Source organism: Salmo salar, chromosome 09 (assembly GCF_965601325.2).
Source record: "Salmo salar chromosome 09, fSalSal1, whole genome shotgun sequence".
NCBI classification, from domain to species: domain Eukaryota; kingdom Metazoa; phylum Chordata; class Actinopteri; order Salmoniformes; family Salmonidae; genus Salmo; species Salmo salar.
Window position 1 is genome coordinate 47,947,668 of NC_138299.1, and position 22,773 is coordinate 47,970,440.

The 22,773-nt window shown below is 45.1% G+C and overlaps 1 protein-coding gene across 2 annotated transcripts in view; it reads left to right on the forward strand.

The window, feature by feature from the left end:
• LOC106611443 (son of sevenless homolog 2) overlaps positions 1-22,773 on the forward strand; it is a 106,551-nt gene that overhangs the window by 14,649 nt on the left and 69,129 nt on the right. For both annotated transcript variants that reach the window (XM_045723731.2, XM_045723733.2), the window contains exons 2-8: positions 8,148-8,405; positions 9,852-10,016; positions 10,804-11,010; positions 19,406-19,549; positions 20,087-20,197; positions 22,131-22,229; positions 22,641-22,768. In XM_045723731.2, coding sequence (XP_045579687.1) covers positions 8,148-8,405; positions 9,852-10,016; positions 10,804-11,010; positions 19,406-19,549; positions 20,087-20,197; positions 22,131-22,229; positions 22,641-22,768 — 1,112 coding nt within the window. The remainder of the gene's footprint in view (positions 1-8,147; positions 8,406-9,851; positions 10,017-10,803; positions 11,011-19,405; positions 19,550-20,086; positions 20,198-22,130; positions 22,230-22,640; positions 22,769-22,773) is intronic.

Genomic DNA, 22,773 nt, shown 5'->3' on the forward strand with positions numbered 1-22,773 from the left:
TCATTTTAGAGTACACAAGCTTACAAACAATTACAATGGCAAAGTCACAAGAATGGCTTAAGATCAAAGTCTATGTTGAGACCGACGGGTGCAAGGGTCTTTAAATTAAAGATCCAGGCAGCCTCTCATCTTACCAATAAATTATCAAGGTCACCCTCTCTCCTAGGGAGGGTGACATGTTCGATGCCAATATAACGCAGAGACGAAATCGAGTGGTTTGCTTCCAAAAAGTGGGCGATAACTGGGTAAGTCGAGTTTTTGCACCCAATGGTGCTACGATGCTCTGAGATACGTACTTTTAATTCACGCTTTGTTTTACCCACATAATGTTCACCACAAGGACAAGTTATAAGATAAATAACTGCCTTAGTGGAGCACGTAATAACACCTTTGATTGGGATCGATTTCCCTGTTTGTGGGTGTTTGAAGGATCTACATTTATAAGTGCCATTGCATTGAGCACAGCCATTACACTTGTAATTTCCATCCAGTAGGGGCGCGAATAGACGTTGTTCAGGAATATCTTGGGGTGGTAAATCGGAGTGTACCAATTGGTCTCTGAGATTTCTGCCCCACGAGAATACGACCAAGGGAAGGTCCGAAAACACATTACCGAGACTATCATATTTCAGAATGTGCCAATGTTTGTGAACGATTCCCTTAATTTGTTCAAAGCACTTTGAATAGCGGGCAGTTAGAACGCAAGAATGCGTCTTTTTGCGAGACTGACCTTGAAAAAGGTCACGTTTTGAATTTTATCAATGGCAATATTAATCTGATCATTAAATACAGGACAGATTGAATCCTACTACACCGGCTCCAACGCTCATCGACTGTGGCAGGGCTTGCAAACTATTACGGACTACAAAGGGAAGCCCAGCCACAAATTGCCCAGTGACACAAGCCTACTAGACGAGCGGGAAAAAAATTCTATGTGCGCTTCGAGTCAAGGAACACTGAAGCATGCATGAGGGCACCAGCTGTTACGGATGACTGTGATCACTCTCGCCGTAGCCGATGTAAGACTTTTTTTTAAACATGTCAACATTCACAAGGCCACAGGGCCAGACGGATTACCAGGACGTGTACTCCAAGCATGCGCTGACCAACTGGCAAGTGTCTTCACTGACATTTCCAAACTGTCTCTGGCAGAGTCTGTAATACCTACATGTTTCAAGTAGAGGTCGAACGATTTATGATTTTTAGGTTGTAGTTATAGCAATTATGACTATCGACTATTTGTCTCCTATACCATTTGTATTTCATATACCTTTGACTGTTGGATATTCTTATTGGCACTTTAGTATTGCCGGCCTAATCTTAGGAGTTGATAGGTTTGAAGTCATAAACAGCGCTGTGCTTCAAGCATTGCTAAGAGCTGCTGGCAAACGCAGGAAAGTGCTGTTTGAATGAGTGCTTACAAGCCTGTTGCTGCCTACCACCGCTCAGACTGCTCTATCAAATCATAGACTTAATTATAATATAATAAACACACAAATACGAGCCTTTGGTCATTAGTATGGTAAAATCTGGAAACTATCATTTAGAAAACAAGACGTTTATTATTTCAGTGAAATACGGAACTGGTCCGTATTTTATCAAAAGGTAGCACGCACTCACATCTGTAGCCATGAAGTGCTTTCAAAGGCTGGTCATGGCTCACATCATCACCATCCCAGAAACCCGAGGCCACTTCAATTTGCATACTGTCTCAACAGATCCACAGATGACACAATCTCTATTGCACTCCACACTGCCCTTTCCCACCTGGACAAAAGGAACACCTACATGAGAATGCTGTTCATTGACTACAGCTCAGTGTTCAACATCATAGTGCCCTCAAAGCTCATCACTAAGCTGAGGACCCTGGGACTAAACCCCTCCCTCTGCAACTGGATCCTGGACTTCCTGACGGGCCTATCGGGAGAGACCTGGAAGTGTGGTGCCAGGACAACAACCTCTCCCTCAACGTGATGAAGACTAAGGAGATGATTGTGGACTACAGGAAACGGAGGGCTGAGCACGCCCCCATTATCATCGACAGGGCTGTAGTAGAGCAGGTTGAGTACTTCAAGTTCCTTGGTGTCCACATCACCAACAAACTATCATGGTCCAAAAAACACCAAGACAGTCATGAAAAGGGCACAACAATGCTTATTCCCCCTCGAGACTGAAAAGATTTGGCATGGGTCCCCAGATCCTCAAAAGGTTCTACAGCTGCACCATCGAGAGCATTCTGACTGGTTGCAGCACCGCCTGGTATGGCAACTGCTCGGCCTCCGACCGCAAGGCGCTACAGAGGGTACTGCGTACGGCCCAGTACATCATCACTGGGGCCAAGCTTCCTGCCATCCAGGACCTCTATACCAGGCGGTGTCAGAGGAAGGCCCTAAAACTTGCCAAAGACTCCAGCCTCCCAAGTCATAGATTGTTCTCTCTGCTACCGCATGGCATCAGTACTGGAGCGCCATGTCTAGGTCCAAGAGGCTTCTAAACAGCTTCTACCCCCAAGCCATAAGACTCCTGAACAGCTAATCAAATGGCCACCGGACAGTTTGCATTTCCCCCCCCCCCATCCCTCTTTCTTTTTTTTCTTTTTTTAACACTGCTGCTACTTGCTGTTTATCTATGCATAGTCACTTCACCCCTACCTACATCTACATATTACCTCGACTAACCTGTATCCCTTGCACATTGATCCAGTACCCCCTGTTATTGTTATTTTATTATTTATCTTTTTTCTTCAGTTTATTTAGTAAATATTTTCTTTAACTGCATTGTTGGACTTGTTGTATTTGGCGCATGTGACATAACATTTGATTTTGACGACTGTACTGACTATTCATTACCATTTACTATTACACTATATAGCTACTCCCGTTTCTATTTTATTGTATTGTCTAATTTTTCACCTCAAAGCCACCCAACTGGACACAGATGTCAATTCAACATCTGTTCCATGTTGTTTCAATGTCATTTCAATGTAATCTCCCTGACATTTTTTAGCTCTTTGTCTTAGGGGCTTGACTTTTCCACTTAGTTGCTTTATGATCAGGTCAAAGTGTCCACAGATGTTCTGCATTTGGATCAGATTACATGGGCACAGTGGTAAGGTGTTTCAGACCCAGGGATGGGCACAGTGGTAAGGTGTTGCAGACCCAGGGACCCACGGATGGGCACAGTGGTAAGGTGTTGCAGACCCAGGGATGGGCACAGTGGTAAGGTGTGTGCCCGGGAGGGCACGGGGGGGGCCAGGGATGGGCACAGTGGTAAGGGGTGTGCCCGGTGGGCCGGGAGGGGGACCCAGGGATGGGCACAGTGGTAAGGGGTTTCAGACCCAGGGGTGGGCACAGTGGTAAGGGGTTTCAGACCCAGGGATGTCTCTTGCTGATAGGCTACCACCTTTATTTACTTCTATGGTAGTATAGTACACTGCGTTCGGAAAGTATTCAGACCCCTTTTGACTTCTTCCACACACTACAGACTTATTCTAAAAATAATTTAAAAAATAAAATCCTCATCAATCTATAGACGATACTGCATAATGACAATGCGAAAACATGTTTTTTTAGAAATGTTTGCAAATGTATAAAAAAACAAATACCTTACATAAGTATCAGACATGAAATTGAGACTTGAAATTGAGCTCAGGTGCATCCTGTTTCCATTGATCATCCTTGATGTTTCTACAACTTGATTGGAGTCCACCTGTGGTAAATTCAATTGATTGGACATGGTTTGGAAAGGCACACACCTGTCTGTATAAGCTCCCACAGTTGACAGTGCACATCAGAGCAAAAACCAAGTCATTAGTTTGAAGGAATTGTCCGTAGAGCTCCGAGACAGGATTGTGTCAAGGCACAGATCTTGGGAAGGGTACCAAAACATTTTCTGCACAGCGGCCTCCATCATTCTTAAATGGAAGAAGTTTGGAACCACAGACTCTTCCTAGAGCTGGCCGCCCGGCCAAACTGGGCAATCGGGGGAGAAGGGCCTTGGTCAGGGAGGTGACCGAGACACCGATGGTCACTCTGACAGAGCTCCAGAGTTTCTCTGGAGATGGTAGAACCTTCCAGAAGGACAACCATCTCTGCAGCACTCCACAAATCAGGCCTTCACGGTAAAGTGGCCAGACGGAAGCCACTTCTCAGTAAAAGGCACATGACAGCCCACTTGGTTTGCCAAAAGGCACTTAACCTGTTAGGGCTAGGGGGCAGTATTGACACGGCCGGATAAAAAACGTACCCGATTTAATCTGGTTACTACTCCTGCCCAGTAACTAGAATATGCATATAATTATTGGCTTTGGATAGAAAACACCCTAAAGTTTCTAAAACTGTTTGAATGGTGTCTGTGAGTATAACAGAACTCATATGGCAGGCCAAAACCTGAGAAGATTTCAAGCAGGAAGTGGCCTGTCTGAGAAGTAGTGTTTCATCTTGGCTCTTTTTATTGAAGACTCAGGATCTGTGCAATAACGTGACACTTCCTACGGCTTCCATAGGCTATCAGAGCCCGGGAAAAAGCTGAACGATATCGAGGCAGGCTCTGGCTGAAACACTTTATCGCTTTTGGCAAGTGGCCACTCAGAGTACTATGGGCTTAGGCGCGTGCCCGTGTCGACCGAATGCTTTCTTTTCCTTTGTCTGTTTACCTAAACGCAGATTCCCGGTCGGAATATTATCGCTTTTTTATGAGAAAAATGGCATAAAAATTGATTTTAAACAGCGGTTGACATGCTTCGAAGTACGGTAATGGAATATTTAGATTTTTTTTTGTCACGAATTGCGCCATGCTCGCCACCCTTATTTACCCTTTAGGATAGTGTCTTGAACGCACGAACAAAAATGCCGCTATTTGGATATAACGATGGATTATTTTGGACCAAACCAACATTTGTTATTGAAGTAGAAGTCCTGGGAGTGCATTCTGACGAAGACAACAAAGGTAATAACATTTTTTTTTATAGTAAATCTGACTTTGATGAGTGCTAAACTTGCTGGGTGTCTAAATAGCTAGCCCTGTGATGCCGGGCTATCTACTGAGAATATTGCAAAGTGTGCTTTCACCGGAAAGCTATTTTAAAATCGGACATATCGAGTGCATAGAGGAGTTCTGTATCTATAATTCTTAAAATAATTGTTATGCATTTTGTGAACGTTTATCGTGAGTAATTTAGTAAATTCACCGGCAGTGTTCGGTGGGAATGCTAGTCACATGCTAGTCACATGCTAATGTAAAAAGCTGGTTTTTGATATAAATATGAACTTGATTGAACAAAACATGCATGTATTGTTTATAACATAATGTCCTAGGGTTGTCATCTGATGAAGATCATCAAAGGTTAGTGCTACATTTAGCTGTGGTTTGGGTTTATGTGACATTATATGCTAGCTTGAAAAATGGGTGTCTGATTATTTCTGGCTGGGTACTCTGCTGACATAATCTAATGTTTTGCTTTCGTTGTAAAGCCTTTTTGAAATCGGACAGTGTGGTTAGATTAACGAGAGTCTTATCTTTAAAATGGTGTAAAATAGTCATATTTTTGAAAAATTGAAGTAATAGCATTTCTAAGGTATTTGAATAACGCGCCACGGGATTCAACTGGCTGTTGAGTAGGTTAGCCCATAGAGGTTAAAGACTCTCAGACCATGAGAAACAAGATTCTCTGGTCTGATGAAACCAAAATTGAATTCTGGCCTGAATGCCAAGCGTCACGTCTGGAGGAAACCTGGCACCATGCCTACGGTGAAGCATGGTGGTGGCAGTATCATGCTGTGGGGATGTTTTTCAGTGGCAGGGACTGGGAGACTAGTCAGGATCGAGGGAAAGATGAACGGAGAAAAGTACAGCGATGCTTGATAGAAAGCGCTCAGGACCTCAGACTGGGGTGAAGGTTCACCTTCCAACAGGACAACGACCCTAAGCACACAGCCAAGACAACGCAGGAGTGGCTTCGGTACAAGTCTCTGAATGTCCTTGAGTGGCCCAGCCAGAGCCCGGACTTGAACCTGATCTAACATCTCTGGAGAGACCTGAAAATAGCTGTGCAGCGACGCTCCCCATCCAACCTGACAGAGCTTGAGAGGATCTGCAGGGAAGTGAGAAACTCCCCAAATACAGGTGTGACAAGCTTGTAGCGTCATACCCAAGAAGACTCTAGGCTGTAATCGCTGCCAATGGTGCTTCAACAAAGTACTGAGTAAAAGGTCTGAATACTTTTGTAAATGTGGTATTTCAGTTTTATTCTTAATACATTTGCAAACATTTCTAAACCTGCTTTTGCTTGATCATTATGGGGTACTGTGTGTAGGTTGAGGGGGGAAAAAATAACAATTTAATCAATTTTAGAATAAGGCTGTAACGTAACAAAATGTGGAAAAAGTCAAGGGGTCTGACTACTTTCCGACTGCACTGTAGATTTTAAATTTGCCTCTTCCTGTCTGTGGGATAGCGAGCACTTGTTGGCTGACGAAACTAACGGACCAGAAGGGTTTTGTGAATGGAGCCAGGCTTAGGAAGGGAAAACCCCCGTACTTTCTGTCTCTGTGTGGTGACTCAGAATCTTAACAATGCTTGGTGTCGTCGTGGAATCTGAGGCAAAGATGATTTGTCTTCTGCTGTTTTCTATTTTAATATTCCATTTTAAGTTAGGCTATAGTTTCCATTTAGTCTCTCTGGATTTATGTTAAACAGATGAGCACAATGTGACCGTGGTGTAAGCAAGTGGATTGTTTTGTAATTCGAAGTAGGAAACAGTACTATAGTAGTGTATGGAGCAATGAGATATATTTCTGGTAATCTAAATAGATTTAAGGTATTCATTTGGTCTGGAAAGATCCATGGTTCAATGACTGTTGAGACCATGTCTGTCACTATCACCCAGACCAGCAGAATCTATGGTGCCGTGTTGGTCAGCCAGCTACACATTCCTCCTGCTGGGCCTGGGGGCCATGTTTTGTCATCAGAGCTGGATTAATTTTTTTACCAGCCAGGGTAATTCCATCACGACCATGTGAACACCACCGCTTTGTGCTTGTTGTTCTCTCTCCTCTCCCTCACAGCGGTTTAGCAGACTGCCAGTCCCATAATAGTATCTGTACAGAGTAGACGGCATTCCAGTGATAGGCCACACCCCTCCTGACGACCAGACTGAGATGGAGTCTGTGTCTGCCCATAGATACTTTCCAACAGACCACACCCCTCTTCTAGGCCACTTTCCAACAGACCACACCCCTCTTCTAGGCCACTTTCCACCAGACCACACCCCTCTTCTAGGCCTCTTTCCAACAGACCACACCCCTCTTCTAGGCCTCTTTCCAACAGACCACACCCCTCTTCTAGGCCTCTTTCCAACAGACCACACCCCTCTTTCCAACAGACCACACCCCTCTTTCCAACAGACCACACCCCTCTTTCCAACAGACCACACCCCTCTTTCCAACAGACCACACCCCTCTTTCCAACAGACCACACCCCTCTTTCCAACAGACCACACCCCTCTTTCCAACAGACCACACCCCTCTTTCCAACAGACCACACCCCTCTTTCCAACAGACCACACCCCTCTTTCCAACAGACCACACCCCTCTTTCCAACAGACCACACCCCTCTTTCCAACAGACCACACCCCTCTTCTCTAGGTTTAAGTTTCATTAGTTGTATCTGAGATGTACATTTACATTTTAGTCATTTAGCAGACGCTCTTATCCAGAGCGACTTAGTGGTGAATACATACAAAAATTTCCCCGTACTGGTCCCCCGTGGGAATCGAACCCACAACCCTGGCGTTGCAAACACCATGCTCTACCAACTGAGCCACACGGGACGCCTAGTGACTGTTTCTTCACTGACATGCTGTGTGTCTATGTAACAGGAACTGATGGGAGGGGGAAGGCTATGCCAATACAATCCTCACATCACAAGGATGTTTTTTTTTAAATGACCTAACTGATTGAAGAGCCTTCACATCTCTGTCCTGGACATTTTCCTTAAACTCATGAGGTGTCCTAACTATTTCCTTTCCTGCTGTAGGTTTCTGGCCTCTCTGGGTCTCTGACGTTTGTCCCCGTCGACTCTCTCTGGGTCTCTGACGTTGTCCCCGTCGACTCTCGCTGGTCTCTGACGTCCCTCTACCTCTCTCCCAGGTGCAGCTGCAGGTGCACCCCACCCTGTCAGCCAAGGAGGGAGCTCTGCAGCACATCGAAGAGCTGATCCTGCAGCTGCTCAACATGCTGTGTGTGGTCCAGCCACGGTCTGTACAGGACGTGGAGGAGCGTGTCCAGAAGACCTTCCCCCACCCCATAGATAAATGGGCCATAGCTGACGCCCAGTCGGCCATCGAGAAGAGGAAGAGGAGGAACCCCCTACTGCTCCCTGTTGATAAGATACACCCTCTACTCAAGGTACATATCCTCCTTACCAGGGCTCAGATGACAAACAAATCATTGGCACCACAAGACATTTAGGAGCTCCAGAAAATCTCCCTCTAACCCCCCCTCTCTCTTGTCCTCTCCTCCCTAACTCTAACCCCCTCCCTCTCTCCTCCCTAACTCTAACCCCCTCCCTCTCTCCTCCCTAACTCTAACCCCCTCCCTCTCTCCTCCCTAACTCTAACCCCCTCCCTCTCTCCTCCCTAACTCTAACCCCCTCCCCTCTCCTCCCTAACTCTAACCCCCTCCCTCTCTCCTCCCTAACTCTAACCCCCTCCCTCTCTCCTCCCTAACTCTAACCCCCTCCCTCTCTCCTCCCTAACTCTAACCCCCTCCCTCTCTCCTCCCTAACTCTAACCCCCTCCCTCTCTCCTCCCTAACTCTAACCCCCTCCCTCTCTCCTCCCTAACTCTAACCCCCTCCCTCTCTCCTCCCTAACTCTAACCCCCTCCCTCTCTCCTCCCTAACTCTAACCCCCTCCCTCTCTCCTCCCTAACTCTAACCCCCTCCCTCTCTCCTCCCTAACTCTAACCCCCTCCCTCTCTCCTCCCTAACTCTAACCCCCTCCCTCTCTCCTCTCCTCCCTAACTCTGACCCCCCCTCTCTCCTCTCCTCCCTAACTCTGACCCCCCCTCTCTCCTCTCCTCCCTAACTCTGACCCCCCCTCTCTCCTCTCCTCCCTAACTCTGACCCCCCCCTCTCTCCTCTCCTCCCTAACTCTGACCCTCCCTCTCTCCTCTCCTCCCTAACTCTGACCCTCCCTCTCTCCTCTCCTCCCTAACTCTGACCCCCCCCTCTCCTCTCCCCCTAACTCTAACCCTCCCTAACTCTAAACCCCCCCTCTCTCCTCTCCTCCCTAACTCTAACCCCCTCCCTCTCTCCTCTCCTCCCTAACTCTGACCCTCCCTCTCTCCTCTCCTCCCTAACTCTGACCCCCCCTCTCTCCTCTCCTCCCTAACTCTGACCCCCCCTCTCTCCTCTCCTCCCTAACTCTGACCCCCCCTCTCTCCTCTCCTCCCTAACTCTGACCCCCCCCTCTCTCCTCTCCTCCCTAACTCTGACCCTCCCTCTCTCCTCTCCTCCCTAACTCTGACCCCCCCCTCTCCTCTCCCCCTAACTCTAACCCTCCCTAACTCTAAACCCCCCCTCTCTCCTCTCCTCCCTAACTCTAACCCCCTCCCTCTCTCCTCTCCTCCCTAACTCTAACCCTCCCCCTCTCCTCTCCTCCCTAACTCTGACCCTCCCTCTCTCCTCTCCTCCCTAACTCTGACCCTCCCTCTCTCCTCTCCTCCCTAACTCTGACCCCCCCTCTCTCCTCTCCTCCCTAACTCTAAACCCCCCCTCTCTCCTCTCCTCCCTAACTCTAAACCCCCCCTCTCTCCTCCTCTCTACCCCGCCTGCTGTTTGTCCTGTCAACAGGAGGTGCTGGGTTATAAGATAGACTACCACGTCTGCCTCTACATCGTGGCGGTGCTAGAGTACATATCAGCTGACATCCTGAAGCTAGCAGGAAACTACGTTGGTAACATCAGACACTATGAGATCAGCCAGCAAGACATCAAGGTGTCCATGTGTGCAGACAAGGTAGGAAACATACCATCTGTCTGCATCTAGCTGTCTGTCTGCATCTAGCTGTCTGTCTGCATCTAGCTGTCTGTCTGCATCTAGCTAGCTGTCTGTCTGCATCTAGCTAGCTGTCTGTCTGCATCTAGCTAGCTGTCTGTCTGCATCTAGCTGTCTGTCTGCATCTAGCTGCGTGTCTAGCTGGCTCTGTGTCTAGCTGGCGCTGTCTCTGTGTCTAGCTGTCTAGCTGTCTCTCTCTGTGTTTTTGCATCTCGTTCACCTTCAATGCCAATCCACTCCAAAGTCAGTAGATATATTCTATGGTCCTGGTTGACTTGCTAACCTGTCTCTGTCCCAGGTCCTAATGGACATGTCTGACCTGACGTCTCTCTGTCCCAGGTCCTAATGGACATGTCTGACCTGACGTCTCTCTGTCCCAGGTCCTAATGGACATGTCTGACCTGACGTCTCTCTGTCCCAGGTCCTAATGGACATGTCTGACCTGACGTCTCTCTGTCCCAGGTCCTAATGGACATGTCTGACCTGACGTCTCTCTGTCCCAGGTCCTAATGGACATGTCTGACCTGACGTCTCTCTGTCCCAGGTCCTAATGGACATGTCTGACCTGACGTCTCTCTGTCCCAGGTCCTAATGGACATGTCTGACCTGACGTCTCTCTGTCCCAGGTCCTAATGGACATGTCTGACCTGACGTCTCTCTGTCCCAGGTCCTAATGGACATGTCTGACCTGACGTCTCTCTGTCCCAGGTCCTAATGGACATGTCTGACCTGACGTCTCTCTTCCCAGGTCCTAATGGACATGTTTGACCAGGACGAGGACATGGGTCTGGTGTCTCAGTGTACGGAGGAGCCGTCGTCGTCGGGGGAGCTGACCTACGATGACCTGGTGCGCTTGGAGATCGCAGAGGAGCGCCAGTACCTACGGGAGCTCGACCTCATCATCAAGGTGTTCCGACATCACTTCCTGTTCAACAACAAAATCTTCACGCCTCAGGTGAAAACAGTATAACTGCTTATAGACACCTCGGGTAGAAACAGTAGCCGGGTTATAACCAGCTTATAGACACCTCGGGTAGAAACAGTAGCCGGGTTATAACCAGCTTATAGACACCTCGGGTAGAAACAGTAGCCGGGTTATAACCAGCGTATAGACACCTCGGGTAGAAACAGTAGCCGGGTTATAACCAGCGTATAGTCACCTCGGGTAGAAACAGTAGCCGGGTTATAACCTGCTTATAGACACCTCGGGTGGAAACAGTAGCCGGGTTATAACCAGCTTATAGACACCTCGGGTGGAAACAGTATGACTGCTTATAGACACCTTGTTGGGGTTCGTTTCCTTGTTCCTTGTCAATCATTGGCTCATTGGTGAAATTAGCATTATGACAATATCTTTAATTAAATCATTCAAAAACCTTTATTAATGCAATTGCAGACAGAAGTTGACAATCAGGAACATAGCACGCATGTTTCTCAGTAAGTACTGCATCAAAGAATAAGGCTCAAGTTGTTTTATTAAAGCCAAAGTCCAGCCCTAGTGATGTCACTGCCAAGTCATTATCTTCTTCTCAACACTAAAAGTCGTGTTTATATAGCTGTCTAAAAGCTCGGAAGTGAATGTCTGACTAATCTCTTGTCTCTTACACTCCCCTGCAGAGTTCTGTCTTAAGTCACACATTTCTCAGACAGTTTCTTCATAAGAAGCAGAGAGACTAGAAAAGTACTGTGGAACAATATTAAACCTCATAATGTGTGTATATATATATATATATATATATATATATATATATATATATATATATATATATATATATATATATATATATATATATATATATATATATATATATATATATATATATATATAGTTAATCTCTAGTCTACGACCCTATAAATGTAAGGAGGGAGGGGTCTTATAACCCCTCCCCTTCTATTAATACAACATAAGCATAATCAATTATTCTAATACAGTTTAAATGTATTTGGCTAAGGTGAATTTAAACTTACGACTTCAACTGTATATTCGAACAGTCAGCTGAGTCATATATTACAGTCAGCTGAGTCATATATTACACCAGTCTGAGTCGTATGTATTCGAACAGTCAGCTGAGTCATATATTAGAATAGTCTTAGTTGTGTATATATTCGAACATTGTCTGAGTCGTATACTGTACCAGTTAAAAGTTTGGACACACCTACTCATTCCAGGGTTTATCTTTATTTTTACTATTTTCTACACTGTAGAATAATAGTGAAGACATAAAAACTATGAAATAACACATATGGAATCATGTAGTAAGCAAAAAAGTATTAAACAAATCAAAATGTATCTTAAATTTTAGATTCCTCAAACCCTTTGCCTTTGACAGATTTGCACGCTCTTGGCATTCTCTCAACCAGCTTCATGAGTTAGTCACCTGGAATGCATTTCAATTAACAGGTGTGAATTTCTCTCCATCTTAATGCGTTTGAGCCGATGAGTTGTGACAAGGTAGGGTTGGACGTAAAACACACCACCAGGCTGTGTAAGGGGCTCCGAGTGGCACAGCGATCTAAGGCACTGCATCTCAGTGCTAGAGAGGCCCTGTGTGTAGTTAACCGACCCTCTCTGCCCATTCATCGCCATTTGACCTGTTGTTGTTGTCTTACCCGTTGTTGTCTTAGCTAGCGCTCCCAATCAACACCTGTGATTTATTTATGCCTCGCTTTATGTCTCTCTCACTGTCAATATGCCTTGTATACTGTTGTTTAGGATAGTTATCATTGTTTTAGTTTACTGTGGAGCCACTAGTCCCATTCAACATGCCTCAGATACCTCTTTTGTCCCACCTCCCACACATGCGGTGACCTCACCCAGAATAACCAGCGTGTCCAGAGATGCAACCTCTCTTATCATCACTCAGTGCCTGGGTTTACCATCCACTGTACCCGCACCCCACCACACCCGTCTGTACATTATGCCCTGAATCTATTCACGTCGCCAAGAAATCTGCTCCTTTTATTCTCTGTCCCCAACGCACTAGACGACCAGTTTTGATAGCATTTAGCCGTACGCTTCATCCTACTCCCCCTCTGTTCCTCGGGTGATGTGGAGGTTAACCCAGGCCCTGCGTGTCCCCAGGAACTCTCATTTGTTGACTTCTGTAATCAAAAAGACCTTGGTGTCATGCATGTTAACATCAGAAGCCTCCTCCCTAAGTTTGTTTTACTCACTGCTTTTAGCACACTCCGCCAACCCTGATGTCCTTGCCGTGTCTGAATCCTGGCTTAGGAAGGCCACCAAAACATTCTGAGATTTCCATCTCCAACTACAACATTTTCCGTCAAGATAGAACTGCCAAAGGGGGAGGAGATGCAATCTACTGCAGAGATAGCTTGCAAAGTTCTGTCATACTTTCCAGATCTATGCCCAAACAGTTTGAGCTTCTAATTAAAAAAATGAATCTCTCCAGAAATGAGTCTCTCACTGTTGCCGCCTGTTATAGAACCCCCTCAGCTCCCAGCTGTGCCCTGGACACCATATGTGAATTGGTTGCCCCCCATCTATCTTCAGAGTTTGTTCTGTTCGGTGACCTAAACTGGCATATGCTTAACACCCCAGCAGTCCTACAATCTAAGCTAGATTCCCTCAATCTCACACACATTAAGGAAACCACCAGGTACAACCCTAAATCTGTAAACATGGGCACCCTCAGAGATATTATCCTGACCAACTTGCCCTCCAAATACACCTCTGCTATTTTCAATCAGGATCTCAGCGATCATTGCCTGCATCCGTAATGGGTCTGCGGTCAAACGACCACCCCTCATCACTGTCAAACGCTCCCTAAAACACTTCTGCGAGTAGGCCTTTCTAATCGACCTGGCCCAGGTATCCTGGAAGGATATTGACCTCATCCCGTCAGTCGAGGATGCCTGGTCGTTCTTTAAAAGTAATTTCCTCACCATCTTAAATAAGCATGCCCCTTTCAAAAAATTTAGAACTAAGAACAGATATAGCCCATGGTTCACTCCAGACCTTGACCAGGACAAAAACATCATGTGGCGGACTGCAATAGCATCGAATAGACCCCGCGATATGCAACTGTTCAGGGAAGTCAGGAACCAATACACACAGTCAGTTAGGAAAGCAAAGGCTAGCTTTTTCAAACAGAAATTTGCATCCTGTAGCTCTAACTCCAAAACGTTCTGGGACACTGTAAAGTCCATGGAGAATAAGAGCTGCCCACTGCACTGAGGCTAGGAAACACTGTCACCACTGATAAATCCACGATAATCTAAAATTTCAATAAGCATTTCTCTACGGCTGGCCATGCTTTCCTCCTGGCTACCCCAACCCTGGCCAACAGCTCCGCACCCCCTGCAGCTACTCGCCCGAGCCTCCCCAGCTTCTCTTTCACCCAAATCCAGATAGCAGATGTTCTGAAAGAGCTGCAAAACCTGGACCCGTACAAATCAGCTGGGCTAGACAATCTGGACCCTCTTTCTAAAATTATCCGCGCCATTGTTGCAACCCCTATTACCAGTCTGTTCAACCTCCTCTTTCGTATCGTCCGAGATCCCTAAAGATTGGAAAGCTGCCGCGGTCATCCCCCTCTTCAAAGGGGGTGACACTCTAGACCCAAACTGTTACAAACCTATATCCATCCTGCCCTGCCTTTCTAAAGTCTTTGAAAGCCAAGTTAATAAACAGATCACTGACCATTTCGAATCCCACCGTACCTTCTCCACTGTGCAATCCGGTTTCCGAGCTGGTCACGGGTGCACCTCAGCCACGCTCAAGGTACTAAACGATATCATAACCGCCATTGATAAAAGACAGTATTGTGTGTAGACGTCTTCATTGACCTGGCCAAGGCTTTCGACTCTGTCAATCACCGTGTTCCTATCGGCAGACTCAATAGTCTGCCGGTTTTTCTAATGACTGCCTCGCCTGGTTCACCAACTACTTCGCAGATAGAGTTCAGTGTGTCAAATCGGAGGGCCTGTTGTCCGGACCTCTGGCAGTCTCTATGGGGGTACCACAGGGTTCAATTCTCGGGCCGACACTTTTCCCTGTATATATCAATGATGTCGCTCTTGCTGCGGGTGATTCCCTGATCCACCTCTACGGAGACGACACCATTCTGTATACATCTGGCCCTTTTTTGGACACTGTGTTAACTAACCTCCAAACGAGCTTCAGTGCCATACAACACTCCTTCCATGGCCTCCAATTGCTCTTAAACGCTAGTAAAACCAAATGCGTGCTTTTCAACCGTTCGCTACCAGCCCGCCTGACCTGCATCACTACTCTGGAAGGTTCTGACCTAGAATACGTGGACAACTACAAATACCTAGGTGTCTGGCTAGACTGTAAACTCTCCTTCCAGACTCGTATCAAACATCTCCAATCCAAAATCAAATCTAGAATCGGCATCCTTCACTCACACCGCCAAACATACCCTCGTAAAACTGACTATCCTACCGATCCTCGACTTCGGGTGACGTCATCTACAAAAGAGCTTCCAATACTCTACTCAGACTGCATCCAATTTGCTATCACAGTGCCATCCGTTTTGTTACCAAAGCGCCTTATACCACCCACCACTGCGACCTGTATGCTCTAGTCGGCTGGCCCTTGCTACATATTCGTCACCAGACCCACTGGCTCCAGGTCATCTATAAGTCTTTGCTAGGTAAAGCTCTGCCTTATCTCAGCTCGCTGGTCACGATAACAACACCCACCTGTAGCATGCGCTCCAGCAGGTATATCTCACTGGTCATCCCCAAAGCTAACACCTCCTTTGGCCGCCGTTCCTTCCAGTTCTCTGCTGCCAATGACTGGAACGAATTGTAAAAATCGCTGGAGACTTACATTTCCCTCACTAACTTTAAACATCAGCTATCTGAGCAGCTAACCGATCGCTGCAGCTGTTCATAGTCCATCTGTAAATAGCCCACCCAATTTACCTACCGCATCCCCATATTGTTTTTATTTACTTTGCTGCTCTTTTGCACACCAGTATCACTACTTACACACCATCATCTGCTCATCATCTGCTCTTCTATCACTCCAGTGTTAATCTGATAAATTGTAATTACTTTGCTACTATGGCCTATTTATTGCCTAACCTCCTCATGCCATTTGCACACACTGTATATAGACTTTTTTTTTTCTATTGTATTTCTGACTACGCTTGTTTATTCCATGTATAACTGTGTTGTTGTTTCTGTCGCACTGCTTTGCTTTATCTTTGCCAGGTCGCAGTTGTAAATGAGAACTTGTTCTCAACTAGCTTACCTGGTTAAATAAAGGTGAAATAAAAATAAAATAGAGGTGTCATTACAGACCCTGGTTCGATTCCAGGCTGTATCACAACCAGTTGAGTTTGGGAGTCCCATAGGGCGGCACACAATTGGCCCAGCATCGTCCGGGTTAGGGCTTGGCCGTGGTAAGCCATCATTGTAAATAATAATTTGTTCTTAACTGACTTGCCTAGTTAAATAAAGGTTAAATAATAAGTAAATTAATACAATAAATTAATGAAAGGGCTATTTGACCAAGGAGAGTAATGGAGTGCTGCATCAGATGACCTGGCCTCCACAATCACCCGACCTCAACCCAATTGAGATGGTTTGGGATGAGTTGGACCGCAGAGTGAAGGAAAAGCAGCCAACAAGTGCTCAACATATGTGGGAACTCCTGCAAGACTGTTGGAAAAGCATTCCAGGTCAAGCTGGTTGAGAGAATGCCAAGGGTGTGCAAAGCTGTCATCAAGGCAAAGTGTGGCTATTTGAAGAATCTAAAATATATTTTGATTTCTGTAACACTTTTTTGGTTACTACATGATTCCATATGTGTTATTTCATTAGTTTTGATGTTTTCACTATTATTCTACAATGTAGAAAATAGTAAAAATAAAGAAAAACCCTTGAGTCAGTAGGTGTGTCCAAACTTTTGACTGGTACTGTTAGTAGAACGGACTCTGCGGTCTGTGGCGGTCTGTGCCGTTTAAGATGAGCATGGCCTTATTTCTATTACAGCATATTGGATGACTTTCATTCGTGTTCCATTCAACCAGTTCAATGTAACAGTGATAGGTTTAGGATTAGAGGTCGACCAATAATGTTTTTTCAACCTATTATTATTTCAATTCTTATTATTATAATTTTTATTTTTTTGTGTGTGTAATAATGACAATTACAACAATACTGAATGAACACTTTTATTTTAACTTAATATAATACATAAAATCTATGTAGTCTCAAATAAATAATGAAACATGTTCAATTAGGTTTAAAGAATGCGAAAACACAGTGTTGGAGAAGAAAGTAAAAGTGCAATATTTGCCATGTAAAAAAGCTAACGTTTAAGTTCCTTGCTCAGAAGATGAGAACATGTAAAAGCTGGTGGTTTCAATATTCCCAGTTCAGAAGTTTTAGGTTGTAGTTATTATAGAACTATTTCTCTCTATACCATTTGTATTTCATATACCTTTGACTATTGGATGTTCTTATAGGCACTATAGTATTGCCAGCCTAATCTCGGGAGTTGATAGGCTTGAAGTCATAAACAGCGCTGTGCTTGAAGCATTGCTAAGAGCTGCTGGCAAACACAGTAAAGTGCTGTTTGAATGAATGCTTACGAGCCTGCTGCTGCCTACCACCGCTCAGTCAGACTGCTCTATCAAATCATAGACTTAATTATAACATAATAACACACAGAAATACGAGCCTTAGGTCATTAATATGGTCGAATCCGGAAACTATCATCTCGAAAACAAAACATTTATTCTTTCAGTGAAATACAGAACCGTTCCGTATTTTATCTAACGGGTGGCATCCCTAAGTCTAAATATTGCTGTTACATTGCACAACCTTCAATGTTATGTCATAATTACGTACAATTCTGGCAAATTAATGACGGTCTTTGTTAGGAAGAAACACAGTTCACAACTAGCCAGGCGGCCCAAACTGCTGCACATACCCTGACTCTATCTGCACTGAACGCAAGAGAAGTGACACAATTTCCCTAGTTAATATTGTCTGCTAACATGAATTTCTTTTAACTACATATGCAGGTTTAAAAAAATATATACTCCTGTATATTGATTTTTAAGAAAGGCATTGATGTTTATGGTTAGGTACATTTGTGCAAAGATGTAATTTTTTTGCTGCAATGCACTTTTGTTAAATCATCACCTGTTTGGCAAAGTTGAAGTAGGCTGTGATTCGATGATAAAAAATAAAAAAAAATATGTATGTAATGTATGCATTCACTACTGTAAGTCGCTCTGGATAAGAGCGTCTGCTAAATGACTAAAATGTAAATGTAAATAAAGTAACAACCGGTGGTCAGCCTGCCACGCAGTCTCCTCGTGGGTTGCAATGTAATCGGCCATAATCGGCGCCCAAAAAGGCAGATTACCGATTTTGTTATGAGAACTTGAAATCGGCCCTAATTAATCGGCCATGCTGCTTTAATCGGTCGACCTCTGTTTAGGATACTACATGGTACTCTAATGGTCTCTATACCCATCATGAGGTTGCTACAACCTAGCCTATGAATGAAAGTTTACAAAGTAGGTACACACAGGTCGAGAGCAGTCTACTAAATCGTGTATGCATTAGGACAGAGGCCTGTTTACAAACAGTCATTCAGTTTACCAACATTTTGACCATATATCAAAGCCATTTTCAGCCAACTCCAGTGTTAGACCATTACCACTGAACTACCGTAATGAGCTAACTGGCTAATCTGGAGCTGCTATGATGTGAAATCTCCATGTGGACCATCATAATCTTCCTATGATTCACACACAGGCTGGACATTCACTTTTGTATCATAGAAGACTGTTCTGAGACTTTTCTGAGAAGTAAAGATTATTGTCCTGCTGCCCAAAAATTTTAATTTTTTTTTTAAATCGTGAAACACTGAGGTTCAAATCAACAGTTTAAACACAGAAAATCCCCTTTTTGTTAAAACACTGGATTACATTTCACTTGGCTGAAAACCTGAGCTGACTGGAGAGTTTTTAGTTGTATTTAATGGTCTGCTGTGGCTTTTCCTATTTGGGACAGACAGTGGCTAGGGTATCGTTTGAGTGAGCACGACCATACATAATTAACTCCTAACAGAAAGCCACATCTATTGCTCCTGCCAAAAGAAACTTAGAACTGACTGCAAAAATATCCTGGAAAAGGGCTTTGAGATGTCCAGGAAGTGAAATGGGTCAAATCATGAGCCAACAACTTCCATATGTGAAGGATGATCTCCACTATCTAATGCCTTATCATCTCTTAAGGGCCGTGCGGTGTACTGTTTTTGAGGGGGGTTGTGCGGTGTACCGTTTTTGGGCCGTGTATTTCCATATTAAACGGACATGTTCCTCTCTGGCTCCCTGCAGGATGTGGAGGTTATCTTCAGTAACATTTCAGACATTCATGAGCTGACGGTCAAACTTCTCGGGCTGATAGAGGATGCGGTGGAGATGACCGCTGACACTAGCCCTCATCCTCTGGTGGGCAGCTGCTTCGAGGACCTGGCAGAGGTAGGACATCATACACAGCTAGTTCATCAATAAGATACCAGAGTGTTATATTGGGAATCTAGTTCATCAATAAGATACCAGAGTGTTATATTGGGAATCTAGTTCATCAATAAGATACCAGAGTGTTATATTGGGAATCTAGTTCATCAATAAGATACCAGAGTGTTATATTGGGAATCTAGTTCATCAATAAGATACCAGAGTGTTATATTGGGAATCTAGTTCATCAATAAGATACCAGAGTGTTATATTGGGAATCTAGTTCATCAATAAGATACCAGAGTGTTATATTGGGAATCTAGTTCATCAATAAGATACCAGAGTGTTATATTGGGAGTCTAGTTCATCAATAAGATACCAGAGTGTTATATTGGGAGTCTAGTTCATCAATAAGATACCAGAGTGTTATATTGGGAATCTAGTTCCAGTTAAAGGGTGTTGTTCTGCCTGTCATGGCTACCTACAATACCTAGCTCTACATTACACACATTCAGCGACACTTCTTGCCTACTTCTAGATTTCTTCTTTCAACTCCAGGAGCAAGCGTTTGATCCGTACGAGACCCTGTCACAGGATATCCTGTCCAGACAGTTCCACGAGCACTTCAGCAGCCTGATGGCCCGGCCTACTGTAGGACTATACTTCCAGGTCCCCCCCCACACACACACACACACACACACACACACACACACACACAGTACCGGATGGCCCGGCCTACTGTAGGACTATACTTCCAGGTAACACACACACACACACACACACACACACACACACACACACACAGTACCGGATGGTCCGACCCACAATAGAACTGTACCTCCATGTAACCTAGTAGACATGCTACCTGGCACTGACACAGAGATTATTTCAGAGATATACACTGTGTTGGTGTCTTAAACTCTCAACTGGAAGTTAACACGAGGGGTTTCCAACATGTTCGATGTTGTATGGTTAATGCAAACAATGATCTCAGGCTTACCCTTTCTGATTGGATGTTCAGTGTCCGTAACAATGACCTCGGGCTTACCCTTTCTGATTGGATGTTCAGTGTCCGTAAAAATGACCTCGGGCTTACCCTTTCTGATTGGATGTTTAGTGTCCGTAACAATGACCTCGGGCTTACCCTTTCTGATTGGATGTTCAGTGTCCGTAACAATGACCTCGGGCTTACCCTTTCTGATTGGATGTTCAGTGTCCGTAACAGGTGATATTCTAACAGAGAGAAGAAGGGCTGATGCTAAATTCCCTAAAATATCTGTGAAGGACATACTTTCTTTGTAGTTTTAGTTAGTTATCCACATTGATCTGTTGTGTTGTTTACCTGGACATTCCTCCCCTCAGGAACAGCAGTAAATTATTACACTAAAAACTAATGCAGCCCGACACCTATTCAAGACATTTTGATGTTGTATTCCATCTGAGAGCGTTGAGACTGGCAGGATATAGATATGCCCTGAAATCAAGGCCATATAATACGTAGGGCTGGTAGTGTTTCTAGGTGAGGTCACAGGGAAAACTCTGCCTTATTAAATATAGTTGATGAACAGTGAGCCTCTTGTGGTCCTGTGATGTTCTATGTTCTGATGGAACCATCTTTCCTGGTTCTGGTCCTTTGTTGTTAGCCTCTGGCCTGCTTCTCTGGGCTGTCTAGCCTCAGAGCCTTTGTCTGGCCTGCTTCTCTGGGCTGTCTAGTCTCAGAGCCTTTGTCTGGCCTGCTTTTCTGGGCTGTCTAGTCTCAGAGCCTTTGTCTGGCCTGCTTCTCTGGGCTGTCTGGCCTGCTTTTCTGGGCTGTCTAGCCTCAGAGCCTCTCTGGCCTGCTTTTCTGGGCTGTCTAGCCTCAGAGCCTCTCTGGCCTGCTCCTCTGGGCTGTCTAGCCTCAGAGCCTCTGTCTGGGCTGTCTAGCCTCAGAGCCTCTGTCGAGCAGTCTCAGTCCTGATTGCCTGGAGCGGCTGTTTATTTTGAAGACTGGTTACACAGTCAGTCAGAGGGAAACTACAGCGCTCTCTCTCACACACACACATACACATACACACACACACACACACACACACACACCCACCCTATGGGCCCTGGTCTAAAGTAGTTCACTACATAGGGAATAGGGTGCACTATGGGCCCTGGTTTAAAGTAGTTCACGTCATAGGGAATAGGATGCACTATGGGCCCTGGTTTAAAGTAGTTCACTACATAGGGAATAGGATGCTGTGTTGTCTGTCCAGTCCATATATGTTAGGTACTAGACCCTCTGTAGTGTCTCTCTACAGTAATCTGTATTGTTGTGTCTCTCTACAGTAATCTGTATTGTTGTGTCTCTCTACAGTAATCTGTATTGTTGTGTCTCTCTACAGTAATCTGTATTGTTGTGTCTCTCTACAGTAATCTGTATTGTTGTGTCTCTCTACAGTAATCTGTATTGTTGTGTCTCTCTACAGTAATCTGTATTGTTGTGTCTCTCTACAGTAATCTGTATTGTTGTGTCTCTCTACAGTAATCTGTATTGTAATGTGGTGTCTCTCTACAGTAATCTGTATTGTTGTGTTGTCTACAGTAATCTGTATTGTAATGTTGTGTCTCTCTACAGTCCATAGCTGAAGGTTTCAAGGAGGCAGTTCAATACGTCCTGCCACAGCTCATGATGGTTCCTGTATACCACTGTTTACACTACTTTGAACTACTGCAGGTGAGTGTGTAACACACACACACACACACACACACACACACACTGATCCAGTAGAGACTGTCTGTTACAGACTTTGTCTAAGGATTAACCCATGTCCCGCCATACCTGTATCTCTGTCCTGTTTCTCTCCTGCCTCACTTTCAGGCTTCAGGCCTTTCCAACGTGTGTGTGTGCGTGTGTGTGTGCGCGCGTTCCAAAATACCTTTTATTTGTCCTGTAATGAGGGAGGTGTTTTCACCAATAGGATTATTCAGGGAGCATCACTAGTTTCTATCCATACTTTATAGGGAACAACTGTCCTTTTCATTCAGCCACAGACACACTTCTGTATGTGTCTAAGATAATAACGTTATTACCCTCCCTGCTGAACCTGAAGGCCCTAACGTTTCTCACCTTGTCTACTGCGAGCAGCAGCTGCAGGAGCACAGCGAGGAGCAGGATGACCGAGAGGGTTTGAAGCAGGCCATCACCGCTCTGCTTAACCTCCAGTGTAGCGTGGAACGCATCTACACCAAACACCTGCCCCGACGCAAGCCTGGGTACG